General features: G+C 41.4%; 2 protein-coding genes across 7 annotated transcripts in view; both read left to right on the forward strand.

Annotated features, from left to right (window-relative positions):
- Positions 1–3,959, forward strand: part of SPART (spartin) — a 41,636-nt gene extending 37,677 nt beyond the window's left edge. For both annotated transcript variants that reach the window (XM_040991507.1, XM_040991508.1), the window contains one exon: positions 2,546–3,959. In XM_040991507.1, coding sequence (XP_040847441.1) covers positions 2,546–2,825 — 280 coding nt within the window. In that variant the 3' untranslated portion in view covers positions 2,826–3,959. The remainder of the gene's footprint in view (positions 1–2,545) is intronic.
- Positions 3,960–8,349: 4,390 nt separating this feature from the next.
- The window catches only part of CCDC169 (coiled-coil domain containing 169), a 48,942-nt gene continuing 38,677 nt past the window's right edge, over positions 8,350–18,614 (forward strand). For 2 of the 5 annotated variants that reach the window (XM_040991076.1, XM_040991074.1), the window contains exon 1: positions 8,350–8,506. Coding sequence is in view for 2 of the 5 variants with exons in the window: in XM_040991072.1 (XP_040847006.1) it covers positions 8,424–8,506; positions 12,429–12,508 (163 nt within the window). In the remaining 3 variants the exon portion in view is untranslated. Of the gene's footprint in view, positions 8,507–12,428; positions 12,509–18,614 lie in introns of all 5 variants that reach the window. The other 3 variants (XM_040991072.1, XM_040991073.1, XM_040991075.1) reach the window with 3 other exon arrangements.

Here is an 18,614-nt window from a genome sequence, read left to right on the forward strand (position 1 = left end):
ATGGCCAGAGCTGAGCCAGTCTGAAGCCAGGAGCCTCTTCTGGGTCTCTTATGCGGGTGCAGGACCCCAAGGTTTTGGGCCGTCCTAGACTGCTTTCCCAGGCCACAAGCAGGGAGCTGAATGGGAAGTGGAGCCACTGGGACCAGAAGCAGTGCTGATATGGGATCCTGGCACATGCAAGGCAAGGACTTTAGTCACTAGGCTACCATGCTGGACCCAAAGATTATATTTTTAATAGCTGTTATTTTCATTAGTTGTTATCAAAGTTGAATTTTTAGAAAATAAGCTTCTAAAATCTGTATCTCTGTCATATCTTTATTTTTCATCTTTTATTTATATAAACAAATTGCATATATTTTATAAATAGATTTTTTTAAGATTTTTTTTTTTTAGTTGGAAAGCCAGATATACAGATAGAGGGAGAGACAGAGAGGAAGATCTTCCATCTGCTGATTCACTCCTCAAGTGGCTGCAACAGCCAGACCTAAGCTAATCCATAGCCAGGAGCCAGGAATGTCGTCCAGTTCTTACATGTGTATGGCCCCAAAGCATTGGGCTGTGCTTGACTGCTTACCCACTTCCACAAGCAGGGAACTGGATGGGAAGTGGGGCCTTAGAGACATGAACCAGTGCCTATATGAGATCCCAGCACGTGTAAGGTGAAGACTTTAACACCTAGGCTAGTGCAGTGGACCCATAAATATAGATTTAAGAGCCTAACAATACTTCCCCTCCTACCTTCTTTCCCACCCACACACCCACACTCTCTCCTTATTCCTCTCTTAGTTTTTAAGTTTTATAGTGGCACAGTTTCAGCTTATTTCATAATCACAAGCTTAACCCTTTGCTAAATAAATAATTCAATGAGTAGTAATTACTGTTCTCTAAGAGTATAGACATTGTAAACATTAATCATTTTAAAATTTTTAATTTCTGTCATACACATAACATTTTTTTGTATTCCACCCATTAGTTACCAAATATGAGAAAACATTTGGCCATTCTTCAGTTTGTTAACGTGCTGTGTATCATGGATTTAGATGATTGTTACTTGTATCTAAAATTAAAAACTTTCATTTATAGTTGCTTGATTTTGATTTGTTGATTCTGATCTGTCATTAAAGCATTTCTCCATTTTGGTTTTGGGAAAGGGTGAGAGTCTGTCAGGCTGTACCGCAGTACCCCCTGGCAGGCACAGGATCAGGTGCTGGGAATATACCTGTCAGGGGAACTGTGGGCATTCCCCTACTGGCAATACCTATAGCTGGTGAGCACAAGAACTGACTAAAATTGGGCATGGGTGGCAAAGGCTGCAGCTTCTGTCAGTGTGTGTTAGGCTAGTTGGGCTGAGCTAAAATGCAGCACTCACAGGTGTGTTCAAGAGCCGGATGCAAACAGGCCTGGGCAGGCATAGGCTTCTGCAGGGGCTAGCACTAAAAAAAGAAATCAGGGCTGGGGGTAGGCTTGGTGGAGGCTATTGGAGGTTGCTCCTAACTAGGCCACAACATTGGGTCTCTTGCAAGCTGGCAGGGCTGGGGCAGACCACACCAAGCTGCAAGTGCCAGAATGTGTGTTGGTGAATGACATACTAAACTTGACCCTGCACAGGCTAGTGAGTTCTGAGGTTACTGCAGGCAAGATTTCTCGGGGGACTCCTTGACTAGACTGCTGAACTCCGACCGCAGCCACAAGGAAGATCACGGGATGTGTGGTCTGATGCTGGAGTGCATGCATCAGGACTGAGTCTCCTCAGTTGTTGACGCCTGTGCAGTGGATACACAGGACATGATGGCCAGCTCATCTAGGCCAGCAGGGGACATCAACTGCTTTGTCAGAGGATGGAATGCACAACAGGTTGGACAGTTCTGGCAGGCTTTGCCGCATATTCCTGGGTCTGTGGATGCACTAAGGTGGACTTTGTCAACCGTAGACCCTTAAAGATTTCCTCAACCTTGGAGCAACAAAAACCAAAAACTTGTTAGAATTGTCAAAACCACTGAAGTAACACCCTAGGAATATACTTTCCAACATCAGGGTCTTTAAGATAACATCAAGAGGCTGACCCCATCCCTAGCTGTTGATATGGTTTGACAGCAAAGTGGTCCCCTTTCCCTCCCCTGCAGACACAAAGAGAAAAAAGAACTGAAACTGTCCCACCTATCTTTCTCCATAGCTAAACCTTCTACCCTAACTAGAGGCCTATATGAGGCTACATCCCTTTCAACTATGTAAACAATTTTTTTAAAAAATTTAAATGCTTTTAATTAAATAAGAATTGGCTGGTTGACAACCTTTGTTATAATTTACATTTTTTATTCAATCATCTTTATTACATCATTAGCTAATCTGCATTTATTTCCACACTGGTTTTCCAAAAGAAACGATACAGCTTTTTCACACAATGTAATTTCATCCTCTACTAAATTAAAACTCAAAGCCTGGATTTTGCTTTCAGGGAAAATGCAGTTGTAATATGCTTATTTAATACCAGTCAATAAAATCTTGTTTCATATTTATAACTTTATTGTATTTTTTCTTTTTAAAGATATGGGCACAATGCAGGAGAAGCTACACACCATGCAGTGGATTCTGCCATCAATGTTGGTGTAACTGCTTATAATGTTAACAACATTGGTATCAAAGCAGTGGTGAAGAAAACTGCAAAGCAAACAGGACACACACTCCTTGAGGACTATCAAATAGTTGATAACTCTCAGAGGGAAAATCAAGGAGGAGCAGCAGCTGTGTCAATGAGAGAGGAGGAAGATGAGCAGACAGATGATACAGAGAAGAAAGAGGCAAAGCAAGTGGCGAAGAAGAAATAAATGATAGAAGTGTTAAGAATTACCAATACCAAAGCCTTATTAGATGGAGAGGGTTTTGTTGCATATGCAAATGTGAAATTCCTCAGAGATTAGATGGTATTTTTAAAATAATCTTTTCTATAAAATGCTTGTCAAAAAATTTACGGCATGTAGTCTACTTACACAGAAAATCAGTATTGCATCTAGAGGCTTTTAAATATGTAACGACATTCTGTTTATTTTTTTTTACTACATGTAGCTAAAATATTTTTTGCAGTGAAAATAAACCAAATAAAACACGTGCTATAAACCTCATTAAAAACGAATGTTAAACTATTTTTGTATGTCTTATCTTCTAGAAAGCAAAGTAGGAAAGTATATATTTACATAAAATTTGGTATTTATGGTTTTCATTATATTAATAATTTTCAAGCTATTATCGCTTTTTGCACTATTGGTAGATTTTTTTGAATGTCAGAATTTTCAGTCTGTAAGCTAAACCAAAACTGTGAACTTAGAATTATGAGCTAACATTTTTAAGACTTGGAAAATAAGGAAGAAGCTGTTTGTGAAAGATAAAGTGCAGTTATATATTTTTTGGTAACTTGCCTATTTCTTAGGAAATAGAATCATAACTTTGATTTTAAAAACTGGATAGATCTTTTAAGTCTTCCAGCGTAAGGCTGGTACTAATAAAAGCATAAAGATTATTATCAGCAGAGTTAGACAAAAAGTTACTTAAAGAAATAATTTTACCATGTCTTTTCTAAGTTTTCCAAAACACTATAACTTTGTAAAAACTAAAATCTAAACAGAACTGAATTTATAGTGGTAAATTTGTGTTTCTGGTGGATTCAGCCATTGGAATTTAAACTAGTCATTAGAAAGGAAAACTTTTATTTGTAATCACTTGGGTTAATGTGTTCTGTACTTGTCCAGTGGCTTTTACTTAGCGGATAGAACTCACAGACCTTTCTTTCTGAGTAGATAACTAATTGCAGTTAGCTTGTACTGATTTTGAAAGGTTAATATTGGTTTTCATAGTTGTAGTCCATTGTATTCATTTCTTTACCTCTAGTAGATACTCAGATTTCTTAGACTTTATTTGAAACTATCTAATGAGTGTACATTGTCAATAAAATTGTATGGCCTAAAGTGTGTTTGTGAGCTTGTGCTTTGGGAACATACATTGGTGGTACTTTTCCTAAAACCTCATATAGTTTCCAAATGGGTTTGGTAACTGCCTTGCAATCAATTCTACTTTGTTAAAATCTGTAAGAAATGGAACCTAGAGTTTTAAAAATTGCCTTGGCCAAAGGTCAGCAAATACCTGTAGCAAATAACCAGCTGCTACCTGTTTTCATGAAATTGGTGGAGCACATCCCATTCACATATTGGCCCTGGATAATCTGCAGTACAGCAGAAGGGTTGAGGAAGGGAAGGGAAGGAAAGGGAAGACAGAATGGAAGGGAAGGTGAAGAATCTGAGTTTCAAAATCCCAAGCATTTGTTCATGGCTCATTGCTGCTAAGAAACTGTATGAGCTTGCAGGCCAAAAGGCCTATGTGACCTTTAGCAGTCTATGTGACCATTAGAATTGGGTCCCAATTCTTATGACTCAAGGCCCATCTAAGTCTGGTTATCTCACAGGTAATTCCAAGTAATTAAGTGGGTGTTTACCTTAGTTGCTGGAGGCATGGGCTGTCCAGCCAAGATAGGTAAGGGAATGTGTGCTATTTCCCCTCACCTTGCAGACAATTGTGAATTTTCTGTTTTCAAGCTATTGTGGACTGCATGTGTAAAAACCCTACAGATATTGTTTGTGGCCACACTCCTGATAAGGGGTGTTGGTCAGCCATATTCCAGCTCACAACAAAGAACCCAGACTCCGAACTTCAATAAACCATCCTACTGAACTTGGATCAACTTAGGTCTACTGGTGATTCCTGGGGATCTGAAAAGCAGGGCACAACAAAGGAAAAACAGAAGTGAAGACGGTAAGGAAGCAAAGGTAAGTAGGAGGGAAGGGAATGGGGAAGAGAAGACACAAAAGAAGGGAAGGGAAGGCAGGGTAAGATGGAAAGAAATGGAAGGGAACACAGGGAAGGTAAGACGGAAGGGAAGAGAAGATAAAGGAGGATGGAAAAGAAAGGGAAGACGAAAAGGGAACAGATGTGAAGAGAAGGGAAGGGAAGACGGAAGGGGACACAGGAAGGGAAAGGAAGATGGAAATGAAGTAAAGGATAGAAAAGGGAAGATAGGACGCGAAGAGAATACTGAAAGAAAGGGACGATGGAAGAGAAGAGAAGACGGAAAGGAAGGAAAGATGGACAGGAAGGGAAGAAAAGGGAAACAGGAAAGGAGGAGAAGGGAAAACAGGAAGCTAATCTGAAGCGAAGACAAAAGGGAATGGAAGGGAAGATGGATGGGAAGAAAGAAGAAGGGAGGGAAGAAAACAGCAGAAGGAAGGGAAGAGAAGGGAAACAGGAAAGGAAGGCAGAAAGGGAAAAAGGGAAAGGAAGAGAAGGGAAGACGGAAAGGGAAGGGAAGACAAAATGGATGGGAAGGAAAGTCAGAACGTACGGAGGGGAAGAAAGGAGGGAAGACTGAAAGGATTGCAAGGTAAGATGGATGGGAAGAGAAGGAAATTATCAGATGGAAAAGGAAAAGGGAAAACAGGAAGGAAAGGGGGGAAAGACAAACTGGAAGAGAAAGGAAGACATAAAAGAGGAAGGGAAGATGGAAAGGAAGAGAAGGGAAGACAAACAGAAGTGGGAGGGAAGGAAAGAAGGAAAGGAAGAGAAACGAAGATGGACAGGAAGTGAAGGAGGGTCGGAATTGTGAAGAGGGGCAGATGGAAAGGATTGAAAGGTAAGATGGACAGGAAACGAAGGAAATTAACAGATATGTGAATGGAGGAGAAGGGAAAACAACCAGGAAGGGAAAGGGAGACAGAAGTGAAGGGAAGAGAAGACGGACAGGAGAGGAAGAGAAGGGAGCACGGAAGGAAAAAGGGAAACACGGGGGAAGGGAAGACAGAAAAGGCCAGAAGAACAGAAAGGGAAGAGAGGTTGTATAGTACAGGAAGAGAAGGAAAGACGGAAAGGAAGTGAAGGGAAGATGGACAGCAAGGGAAAATAACGGAAGAAGGAAGGGAAGAGAAGGGTAACGTATAGGTAGGGAAAGACAGAAAGGAAGGGAATGAAATTCGGATACATACGGTGGGAAGACAAAAGGATTCTAAGGTAAGATGGACAGGAAGTGAAAGAAATCAACTGAGGTGCAAAGGGAGGAGAAGGGAAAAAAGGAAGGGAAGGGAAGACACAGGGGAAGGGAAGGGAAAACACAGGGGAAGGGAAGGGCAGACAGGAGGGGAAGTGAAGGGACGACAGAAGGGAAGGGAAGAGAAGGGAAGATGGACAGGAAGGGAAGAGAGGGTAAATCGTACAGGAAGAGAAGATGGACAGGAAGGGAAGAGAAGGAAAAAAAGGAAGGGAAGAGAAGGGAAGATGGACAGGAAAGGAAGAAAAGGTCAGAAGGACAGGAAGGGGAAGAGAAGGTAAATCGTACAGGAAGAGATGGGAAGACGGACAGGAAGGGAAGAGAAGGTAAATTGTACAGGAAGAGAAGGGAAGACGGAGAGGAACGGAAGGGAAGACAGACAGGAAGGGAATAGAAGGGAAGAAGGAAGTGAAGAGAAGGCCAGAAAGACAGGAAGGGAAGAGAAGGGAAGACAGACAGGAAGGGAAGAAAGGCCAGAAGGACAGGAAGGGAAGAGAAGGTAAATAGTACAGGAAGAGAAGGGAAGACAGGAAGGAAAGGATGGGAAGACGGACAGGAATGGAAGATAAAGGAAGAAGGAAGAAAAGGGAAGGGAAGACAGGAAGGGAAGAAAAGGCCAGAAGGACAGGAAGGGAGGGGAAGACAGGAACAGAAACAAAGGGAAGAGAAGGGAAGACGGACGGGAAGGGAAGAAAAGGTCAGAACGAAAGGAAGGTAATAGAAAGTAAATCGTACAGGAAGAGAATGGAAGACGGAAAGGAAAGTAAGGGAAGACGGACAGGAAGGGAAGGGAAGGGAAGACAGAAGGGAATGGAAGAGAAGGAAAGACGGACAGGAAGGGAAGAGAAGAGTAGAGGTACAGGTAGGGAGGGGAAGATGGTCAGGAACGAAAGCAAAGGAAAGAAGGAAGGGAAAAGAAGGGAAGATGGACAGGAAAGGAAGGCGGAAAGGGAGAAAGTGAAGACGTACAAGAGGGAAGGGAAGACGGAAAGGAAGGGAAGACGGACAGGAAAGGAAGAGAAGGGAAGACGGAAAGAAGAACAGGAGGGGAAGAGAAGGGAAGAAGGAAGGGAAGAAAAGGAAAGAAGGGAAGGGAACGAAATTCGGATACGTACGGTGGGAAGACAGAAAGATTGTAACGTAAGATGGATAGGAAGTGAAAGAAATTAACAGGTGCAAAGGGAGGAGAAGGGAAAACAAACTGGAAGGGAAGGGAAGGCAAGGGAAAGGAAGGGCAGACAGGAGGGGAAGAGAAGGGAAGACAGAAGGGAAGCGAAGGAAAGACGGACAGGAAGGGAAGGGAGGGTAAATCGTACAGGAAGAGAAGGAAAGACGGAGAGGAAAGGATGGGAAGAAGGAAGGGAAGAGAAGGGAAGACGGACAGGAAGGGAAGAAAAGGAAACAAGAAAAGGAAGAGAAGGGAAGATGGACAGGAAGGGAAGCGAAGGAAAGACGGACAGGAAGGGAAGAGAAGGTAAATAGTACAGGAAGAGAAGGGAAGTTGGACAGGAAGGGAAGTTGGACAGGAAAGGAAGGCGGAAGGGAAGGGAAGACGTACAAGAAGAAAGGGAAGACGGAAAGGAAAGGAAGGGAAGATGGACAGGAAGGGAAGAGAAGGGAAGACGGACAGGAAGGGAATAAAAGGAAGAAGGAACGAAGAGAAGGGTATATGAGAGGAAGCTCATCCGAAGGGACGAGAATGGAAGACAGACAGGAAGAGAAGAGAAGGAAGGGAAGACGTACAGGTAGGGAGGGGAAGATGGACAGGAACGGAAGCAAAGGGAAGAAGGAAGGGAAGGGTTAAGAAGGAAAAACGTACAGAATGGGAAGTGACGATTGAAAGGAAGGGAAGGGTGATGGACAGGAAAGGAAGAGAAGGGCAGACGGAAAGAGGAACAGGAGGGGAAGAAAAGGGAAGAAGGTAGGGAAGACAAGTGCAGACAGACAGGAAGGGACGAAAAGGTAATTCAGGCAGTAATTTTTGTTTGCTTGGTTGGTTGGAGATTTAGTTATCTGAAGGACTGAGAGACCTTTCCAAATGGTGGTTCACCTGTACAATGGCTGCCTCTTGGGCCGGGCCAGGCAGATACCGGGAGCTGGTATAGGAACCCATCTAGGCTTGCTGAGCGCCAAGTGAACCCCCAGAATGGAGCGGGACAGCAATTGCCTGTCTTGGCAGGCGCAGGGTCTCATGGGCGTTCCCCAGGCGGTCGCTGCGAGGCCCTGTGACGTGTCCACGTGACGCACCGGGGCTGCCGGGAGCCCGCAAGCTGCTCAGGCCGCTTTCCTTCCGGCCCGTGGGTGTCCCTTCAGGCCTGCCCTGACCCGAGCTGCTGCTATGGGGGAGGGTGGGGTGGAAAACTTCGATGGTGTGAGCACTGACCGCCTTAAACTGGAGTTGCTGGAAGAAATCCACTTGAAGTGAGTTCCTGGCGCGCGGCCTTGTGTGCATAGTGAGGGAGCTCGCGCCCTGGGGAGGCATCCTCCTGGGGTTCCTGGGGGAGGCATCCTCCTGGGGTTCCTGCCATTTCCTGCCGCTCAGCACAGCCGTGGAGGTCGCAGGCTTGAAGGACCAAATTGGATGATGTGTATTATCTAGTATAATCCTAAAATCGTGTGTAACGGGTTTTATTCATAACTGTCAGAGAAAATTTAGACTTATTTTGCAGCTCTTTTTATCTTCAGAACATGAGTCATTAGGAATGTGTGAACTATTTTTGTTTTAAGTTACTTGAATCTGTTCTGTACAGATAATCGGATTTGCTAATCAAAGTATATTTGGATCAGTTTTTGGTAGAGTTGTTTTTAGTTAGCTTTTTGTATTCTAAAAGATTAACTTTTTGAATATTCATTTATTTGAAAGGAAGAGGGATAGAAAGAAAAAGAGACCTTCTGTTTCCCAGTTCGTTCCCCAGATGGCTGCAGTTCTGGGAGCTTGGCCAGGCCAGAGTAGGAGGCAGAAGCTTCATCCTGGTCTTGGTCACCCCTGTGAGTCCAAGGGCCTAAGCACCTGGACTCTCCTCTACTGCGTTGCCATTCTCAGGGAGCTGGATTGAAAGTGGAGCATCTTGACCTAGAACCATTGACCGTATGTACTGCCATCATTGCAAGTGGCTGCTTAACTTGCTGTGCTACCACACTGGCCCCATGGCTACTTTTTTTTCTCTTTAAGATTTATATATTTGAAAAGCAGAGCTATACACATACACACACACACACACAGGTCTTATACCTCTGCTAGTTCACTCCCCAAATGGCAATTGGTTGTAATCCCTTGCTGGATCCAGGAGCCCTGTGCTCCATCAGGTGTCCCACATGGGTGAAAGGGGCAGGAGCCCAAGCACTTGTGTCATCTGCTGCCTTCCCATGAGCATTCTGAGGGAGCTGGATCAGAAGTAGAGGTGCCATAACTCCAAGTGGTTTTCATATGGGATGCCTACATCACAGGCAGTAGCTTAATCCACCGTGACACCACAATGCCTCTAAAAAGTTCATTGTTTTTTTTAAAAAAAAGTTGTGTGCAGCATGATGCTTTGATATGTATACACTGTGTGAAATGACTAAAGGTATTTCATATGTATTTTCTCCTATGTTTATTGTTGTTTAAGACTTACTTGATTTGAAAGGCAGAGTGAAAGAGTAGAGGAAAGACAGTGAGATCATCTTTTGGCAGTTTTATTCCCCAGGTGGCAGCAATGGCCAGGAGTCAGGAGCTTCATCCTGGTCTCCCATGTGAGTGGCAGGGAAGCAAACACTTGCACATTACAAGCAAGAGCTGGATTGAAGGTCGAGCACTGGGATGCAAACAGATGCCTATATGCCGTGCCAGTGTCACAGGCATCAGCTTAACCTGCTACACAGCAATTCCAGCACCATGTTTATCATTTTAAGGGGCTGAACATTTATCTGATACACAGATTTCTATGAACTGAAATTAGTGTGCTATACACTAGATCTCTTGAACCCATTCCTCTTATCTATCCGTTAAACAGCATCTCTTCAGTGCCCTCACCTACCTACTCATCTCTACTGTTGCGATGAGTTTGACATCTGTGTACTCCTCGCATAAACTAGATCATGCTGTGTTTGTCCTGTGTCTGGCTTATTTCCTAATGTCCTCCAGCATCGTCTGTGTTGTTCTGCGTGGCAGCATTTCCTTGACTGAGGGCTGAAGAACCTTCCGCTGTGTATAAATGCCATTTTGTTTATCCATTCATCCACAGATGGCCCCTGATTGACCTTAGATACAAAACCTGGCAGCATAGCTATCTCTTTGACATATTGGTTTATAGCATTTGGATGTAGATACAAAGTAGTGGGATGGTCGGATCATATAGTGTTTTTATTTTTAGCTTTTTCATGATTTTTCAAATTATTTTTACAAATCTAACATTAAATTGTTTAGATTTAAGGGCTACCATGTAATGTTACCTTACGTATTATTGTACATATTGTATATCATCCAATCACGCTCATTTATCCTTTCAGAAGTCTAATATTTTCTTTTTAAAGATTTATTTGTTTTTATTGAAAAGGCAAACTTACAGAGAGTGAAGGAGATACAGAGAGAAAGATCTATCCCCTGGTTCACTCCCCAAATGGCCGTAAGAGCCGTGACTAAGCCTATCCGAGGCCAGGAGCCAGAGCCTCTTCTGGGTCTCCTATGCACAGGCAAGGTCCCAAGCCCTTGGGCTGTCCTCTACTGCTTTCCCAGACCACAAGCAAGGAGCTGGATGGGAAGTGGAGCATATGGGAAATTAACTGGCTCTGGTATGGGATTCTGGGTGTATCTCACCCAGGATAAATCCAGCTAAATCCAGGCAAGGATTTAGCTGCTGAGCCATCATGCGGGGCCCTCTTTCATTTTTAAAACTTACATTTCTTTGTATGGCTTCTGTGTAAAACTCCAAAGCTTTTACTTAGTTATGCATTTATTTCATCCTTACAGAACTTCAGAATTGGTGACAATTTGCTTCAATGAAATTCTTCATATGTGTTTTTTAAACCCTTAATTTTTAAAGTATTTGAAACATTTTTTTTTTAAGATACTGCCAACCATATCCACAGAGCCCTTAAGAATTTCTCTCCTGCATGTGGAATAGCAGACTATACTTTCATCTAGGAGAATGAGCTGTTTTCATTGTGGACTGGTTTCTTGATCTTAGACCAAATGGTGATCATTGTAAAGGTAGTTCACTATGTTTAGAGGCAATAAAAATTTATAGCAGTGTTTTAAGAAAATCCTACATGAATTCAAATATTAGCTTGTATTGATTGAATCGCTTTAAGCCTCAGCTTTCTCAACTCTCAAGATTGGAATGCAAATAGTTACTTCCTGCCTGTCTAAAACCTGTTGCTGGGATGGGGTGAAAAGTATCATAAAACACCTAACTGGCTGGTAGTAAGCATTTGGTGGAAGTTATTATAACTATTCTGGTTGTTTATTCACTGTAGCATCTTCAACACTTAGCATTGGACACAAAAGGTGTTCAAAAATGTTTACTGAATAATGATTCCAGCATCATTTAATGCTGTGAGAATTTTTGTTCTATTCACAAATAGCCTAAATCGCTAATATCTGGCATGCTTTTTATAAATCTTTAGCGTGTGTGTATATGTTAGGTGTTTATTTTTTCCTCTTTGTTTATTGTTACCTATTGCCCTAACTGTTCCGTTACCTAATAATTTTCAACTCTCAAACTGGTGGGTTCTAACGAAGCAGTCAGTCAAATTCTTTGGGGTCATATATTTAAGTTAAAAGTAAATAGTTTGGGCCCAGCACAATGACTGGATGGCTAAATCCTCACTTGTAAACACTGGGATCCCATATGGGTGCCGGTTTGTGTCAGCTGCTCCACCTCCCATCCAGATCCCTGCCTGTGGCCTGGGAAAGCAGTGGAGAATGGCCCAAATCCTTGGGACCCTGCATGTATGTGGGAGACCCAGAATAGGCTCCTGGCTCCTGGATTCAGATTGGCTCAGCTCCAGCAGTTGTAGCCATTTGGGGAGTGAATCAGCAGATGGAAGATCTTTCTTTGTCTCTCCTTCTTTTTGTAAATCTGATCCACTTTTCCAATATAGATAAATAAATCTTTAATAAAAAGAAAGAGTAAGTATGGGGCTATCACCATGGTATAGTAGCAAGTTAGGCCTCTGCCTGCAACAGTGGCATCCAGTTTGGACACCAATTCCAACCCGGCTGCTCCACTTTCAATTCAGTTCCTTGGTAATGACCTCATATAGCAATTGGGAAAGCCCTAGTCCTTGTGTCCCTGTGCCTATATATCATTTCGTCATGTTATTTTCAATTGACTCCTAATTAATAAATATGTTTTAATAACAGGGATATTGTACAACTCTCAATGCTTGAAATAAGACACAAGATAGCAGAACTGGAATCTAAACTCAGTGATGATAATGAAGGTATGTAAGTAAAAATTATTGTTCACTTTACCTTGATACTGATAGTGCATTAAATTATGCATTATTGAATACTACTACTAGGGTTTTAATGTTGCTTTTTGATTGCATTAATAGTAATGTATTATAAAGTTGGTATTTCTGAACATCAAACCTATTATTGCATAATTTTTCTATATACTACAAGTTCAAAGTGTTCATCAATTAGTCAAAATTTGCTAAGTTATATTGATATATTAATTTCTTCCTCAGTAAATAATAAAGCATCATTTTTTTCTTTTCAATGTAAACAATATATTTTTATCTCAACTTCTGCCTTTGGGTATAACTTTAAAATTTGTGTTTAAGCTTTGGCTATTTGTCAGAAAAAAATGTTTATGATAGAGTACGGGTTTAATAGATCTGCTTCTCATACACACATTTTTTTAAGGATTTATTTATTGTTATTGGGGAGACAGAGAAAGAGCTTCCATGTACTGGTTCACACCTCCACAATTGGATGCAACAGCCAGAGCTCAGTGAGTCCAAAGCTGGGCGTCAGGAGCTTCTTCTGGGTCTCCCACGTGGGTGCCGGGTCCCAAGGTTTTGGGCCATCCTTGATGTTTTCCCACTCCACAAGCTCAAGGAGCAGGATAAGAAGTGGAGTAAGCAGAACATAAATTGATGGCAATATGGGATCCTGGTGCTTTCAAGTTGAGATTTTAACCATTTAGCCATTGCACCATCCCCATAATACATATTCTTGTTTATAATATGCACAAGCTTTTACTTTTGTTCCACAAGTATTCCTGGAGATATTGCCATATATCAAAATTTGGGGTATAAAACTTTTCCCTGTTTTAAAGAGGTTTTGCTGACTTTAGGCAGAAAGTGTCAAAGTTAACATATGAATGTAAGAAGTATAATATAATTTCTGAAATTAGAATATATTTTTGCTAAAGAATATAATTTCTGCTAAATAGAAGTGGGAACTTGGGGAAGGATAACCTGAAGCAGCCTGGGTTTGAGCATAAAGATCGCCTTTTCAGGCAATGGTGCACTTGAACTGAGTGCCGAAGAACAGTAGTAATGTACCGGGGTTATGGAGTGGACTTTGGTTCTTATACCTATCTATACTGTTGTCATGAACAGAAAGGGTTGGAATAGGCATATGAGAAATTGATAACCACTTTTTTGTAAGTGCTCCATTAAAGCTTGATGAGATAGGCCAGCATTGTGGCTCATCAGATTAAGCCGCAGCATGCAACACAAGCACCAGCTCCAGTGCTGGCTGCTCTGCTTACAGTGCTGCTCCCTGCTAATGCACCTGGGAAGACAATGCAAAATGGGCTATTTAACTCCATCATCCATGTAGGAGACCAGGATGGATTTTCAGGCTTCTGTCTTCCTGCCTGTAACCAGTTGATAATTTGGGGACTGAACCAGCAGATAGAAGATAGTTTTTTTTCCCTCTTTCTCTGTTTCACTTTCTGTCCTCATTCCTTTCCTCCCTCTCACTACAGAAGTAAACTACATTTTTTCAGTTACAAAAAGTGATAGATTAGAAATCACTGCTTTGTCCCAAAGGCTGAAGCAGTTTCCTAACCTCCACCTCTGTAATACAGCTGGTACCGTGGGACAGACTGAGCACATATACCAAGTGCAGTGACAGAGAGCTGGAATTCCAGAACGTCTCCCATTACAGAAAACACTTAAGCCATGTTCACGGATATACATGCAAAGCCGTAACTATGCCTCCTGATAAAACATTGCTCAGTGAGTCATACTATCAACAGCTCTTATGAGGAAGATTTGGCCATTGGTCCAGAAAGAAAAGTCAGCAGAGTAGTAGGAGAGAAAGTTCTTTGCTTATCAAGCCAAAGCTAAGTCTAAGGTGAACTGCAGAAAATTTGTTGTTTCCTTAATAATTAATAAAATCTAAGTGAAGTAGATATTATCAGCCCCACTTATGGAAAAATAATATTTAGAAATTAATTAACTTGAGCTATAAAGGCAGGAAATGACAAGGCTGTGATTTGATCCTAGATTGCTTATCTACCATTATTACTGATACTGTAACATTTGCTGTCTATATCAGCAATCAAAATGGTTCTGTCTGTATGCTGCCATGTAGCCAACCACTCTATAAACCCATAGTTCCAACAGCCAATTATCTTTAATAATTTGGTGAACTGACTGTATTCATCTTGCATGGTTTTCAATTAGGAGCCTTCATATGGTCTCAGTGTGGTATTGCCTTAGGCTTGTCATCTGAAATTTCAACTGGTCTGTTCATCCTAAGATGTCGTACTCACAAGAATGGCAGTTGGTACTGGCTGTTAGCTGGTTGTCCAACCAGGCCTGCCTATCATAAATACCTCTATTATCATTTGCTTTGTACAGCAACCTCATTGGTTTTTAAAAGGACATATTCCAACAGCAAGAATTCCAGAGGCAGAAGTAGAACAATCCTGAGCAGTTAAGGGCCATTCCCCAGCGCTGCCATTGTATTATATTGTTGAAACACTCACAGATCAGAGGAGGTGGTGAAGTAGCATCTGCTGTCCAGTTCACATTACAGAGCAACATAGGGGATGAGATGTATTAGTGTGATCATCTTTGGAAAGTACAGTGTGTCAGCTGGCATTAAGCATAAAGCCACTAGGCAAGAGAATCAGACAGTCCATAAAGATGGAACATACACAGCCATGATTGGAAGTGAGATTAAAGTCTGTGAAGGAGATAAATCCATAAGTCAATCTAATGAAGCTAATGAATTTATACTTACATAAAAGGAAATGGAGCAATATTAAAGGACTTGAAAATAAATTCATTTTTATTTCCACATGTAAAGGGAACACATGCACAAGTGATGAATTTGAGTACATTCCATTGTTCGGATAACTCACAGTCTCCACTCTCCTCTCGTGTCTGCCACCTCCCCATTGTCATCCTCAGTCAGAAGTCATCCGCTTGTTTCTACCAACAAGGCGTTCCTCCTACCTGCATCTTCATGCTTGCTCTTCCTTCCTGTTCCAATCTTGAGTTTACCCCTCCATTTATGGTTATAAGACTTCTACTCTGCTATTTCAGCATCGCTGCAGCCCTGCTTTCCTCCCTTTACAGCCCCATCTGTTTTCCCTGCACTCCTGGATCATTCCCAACAGCAAACAAACATGGAGGATTTCTGTAAGGAAACAAAAATGACAAACCGTTTCCTTCTATTACATCTTCTTTCATTGCCTCATGTTCAGCAAAACTCTTTAGAAGAACACTTTTCTGTTCACACTGTTTCTGGTTTATTTTTGCCTCATCTAATCTGGCTTGTGACTGGATTAGTTCTTAATCACAACTCCAAAGGATTTCACATTCTTCCGGGTGGCCTCTTGAAGCCCTTTGTGATTCACAGGGAATTATAAGCAGAAAAAAGTGGCTTTATGTTTTAGTTAAATCTGAATTTCATTATCTTAAGGATAAACAACAAAGAAAGATAGTGTTCAGGTACCCCTTTTACTATTTTTTGATTTTAATTATGACTCAATATTTGTGTAAAGCTTTAAATACATTAAAAATAAACATGAAAACTTAAAAATAACCTTTAAAAAACATTACTACTTCATTTTAAAATAAATAAAACTGACACATATTCTATCTGGCTTTCTCAGGGGTATAGAGGTGGTGTGTACTGTATTTGGAATTTGAATCCAAGCATTTTGAAGTGAAATCCCTATTTTTAGCCTTCTTTCCCCTTCTTCTATGGTTTTTTTTTTTTTTTTAGATTTATCTAATTTTATTTGAAGGGCAGATCTACAGAGAGAGAGAGAAAGATCTTCCATCTGCTGATTCACATCTCAAATGGCCACAACAGCCAGAGCTAAGCTGACCTGAAGCTAGAAGCTTTTTGCATGGCTCCCACAGGAGTTCCAAGGACTTGGACCATCTTCTGCTGCTTACCCAGACTGTAAACAGGAAACTTGATGGGAAGTGGAACATTCAGGACAAGAACTAGTGACCGAATGGAATGCTGGCTCTAAAGGTATTGACCTGTTGAGCTATGGCACCAGCCCCTTTTCCCCCTTCTTAAAACTTAGCTTTGCTCCTCAATTTTATTTCGTCTGTAGAGTGAGCCTTGTACGTGTACTCAGGCTTTGGAACATGGACTTATCCATGGGTGTAAATGAATAAACCTTCCCCAGTACGTAAAGGGTTGGTTCATTCTCCTTGGAATCCAATGCAATCAGAAGTTTTGCCTCCAGTAGAGTCAAATTGCTCTCATCAAGCTTAACTGTGATTTCTATTTGCTAAATTCAGTGCCAGTTCTAAGACTCCATCATTCTTTATTTAGCAGCATTGCTACAGTTGATTACATCAAACTTGAATCCCTTTGTTTATTTGACTTGTGAGGCTCTATTGTTTTTTTTTTTTTAATCTTAAAATTTTATTTCCATAGGCTCAGAGATTTCCTCTTGTGCCCTCCCTACTTACGCTCCCCAAAGTTTTCCCTATTTGTTACAATAATACAGTCCTTTAGCAGGAGTCAGACTCTCCTGTTCGTCTTCCTCCCTAACATACACTCATCAAGTCATTATCTTTCCAGTTTCTAAAAATTTGAATTATGCAAGGGATTAGTCTTTTCAATGGTCTTTGATATATTCACCCCTACTTGGATGATCTTCTCTTTAATATGGCATTAAAGACCACCTATATACTGACAATATACATATAAATATTCATCCTGGACCTCCCCTTTAACCTCTTTTGACTCTTTGTTTATAGGCTAGTTCCTATTACCAAACCTCTTTGGCAGTTAGTAACACTTTGTTACATCAAACTTAAAAAAAAAAAAAAAAACTTTGCCTCAACAAATAATAAATTTTATTTGTTAAAATTTGGGGACCTGAAGCTGTAGCCGAGTGGCTAAAGTCTTCACTTTGCATGCACTGGGATCCCATATGGATGCCAATTTGTATCCTGGCTGCTCTACTTCCCTTTCAGCTTCCTGCTTGTGGCCTAGGAAAGCAGTAGAGGACGTCCCAAAGTCTTGGGACACTGCACCCGCATGGGAGACCAAGAGGAGGCATCTGGCTCCTGGCTTCAGATCAGCTCAGCTCTGGCTGTTGTGGCCACATGGGAACCAGTGGATAGAAGATATTTTTCTCTGTCTCTTCTTCTCTCTGTAAATCTGTCTTTGCAATAAAGATTTTAAAAATAAAATAAAAATCTTAAAGATATAAAAAAAATCAGTTGATTTTCCTCATTAATAAATTTGGAAAAGAATATTTCCATTTATCTCAAACTGACAAAATACATAATGATGAATTAGTAGAGGCATTTTCATTCCTAGGAGAAAAAAAAAGTAAGTTGCCTAACCCCACCACTAAAATGCGATACTGTTGGTGATGGTTTTTGACCAATGGCATCAATGCTCTTTTCTCAGGTTGAAGTAGCTACATTCAGGTCCGGCTCTGGCACCTTACTGCAGCTTCCTGTTAATGCGGATGCTAACTGGCTTCCTGACACCTGTGTGGGAGACGTGGGTTGAATTCCTGGCTCTTCTGGCTTACATACTGAGGGCATTTGTGGAGGAAATCAGCAAGTGGGATTGCCTCTCTCTCTCTCTCTCTCTCTCTCTATCTATCTATCTATCTCTCTCCCTCTCTCCCTCTCTCCCTCTCTCCCTTTCTCCCTCTCTTTGCTTTTCAGATAAATGAATGAACAGACATCTTTAATGTAAATAGTTTTGAAAATTCCAATTAGGCAGTAACTTTGAAACAAATTGGTAATAGCCATGAGACACAGATCAAAGTAAAACTTTCTATTTGTATAATTTAATATCTAAACTTCAGAGCATATGTTGAAACAATAATATATTAGTAAAGCGGAGAGTTGGATAGAGTAATAGAAGAAGTCTTATTAAAAAAAAATGACAAGGACCATGATTATGACACCACAGGTAAAGTTGCTTATCGAAACCTTGGTATCCCATATTATAATGCTGGTTTGAGTCCTGGCTGCTCTGCTTCTGTTATGGCTGCCTACTAAGTAACCTGGCAAAGAGCAGATGGCTCAAGTGTGGGCTGCACTCACCCAGAGACCCTGATGGAGTCCGGGGCCTCTAACTCTGACCTCT

The sequence above is a fragment of the Ochotona curzoniae genome, unplaced genomic scaffold, assembly GCF_017591425.1.
Source record: "Ochotona curzoniae isolate NIBS_2020 unplaced genomic scaffold, NIBS_Ocur_1.0 contig_64, whole genome shotgun sequence".
In the NCBI taxonomy this organism is placed as follows: domain Eukaryota; kingdom Metazoa; phylum Chordata; class Mammalia; order Lagomorpha; family Ochotonidae; genus Ochotona; species Ochotona curzoniae.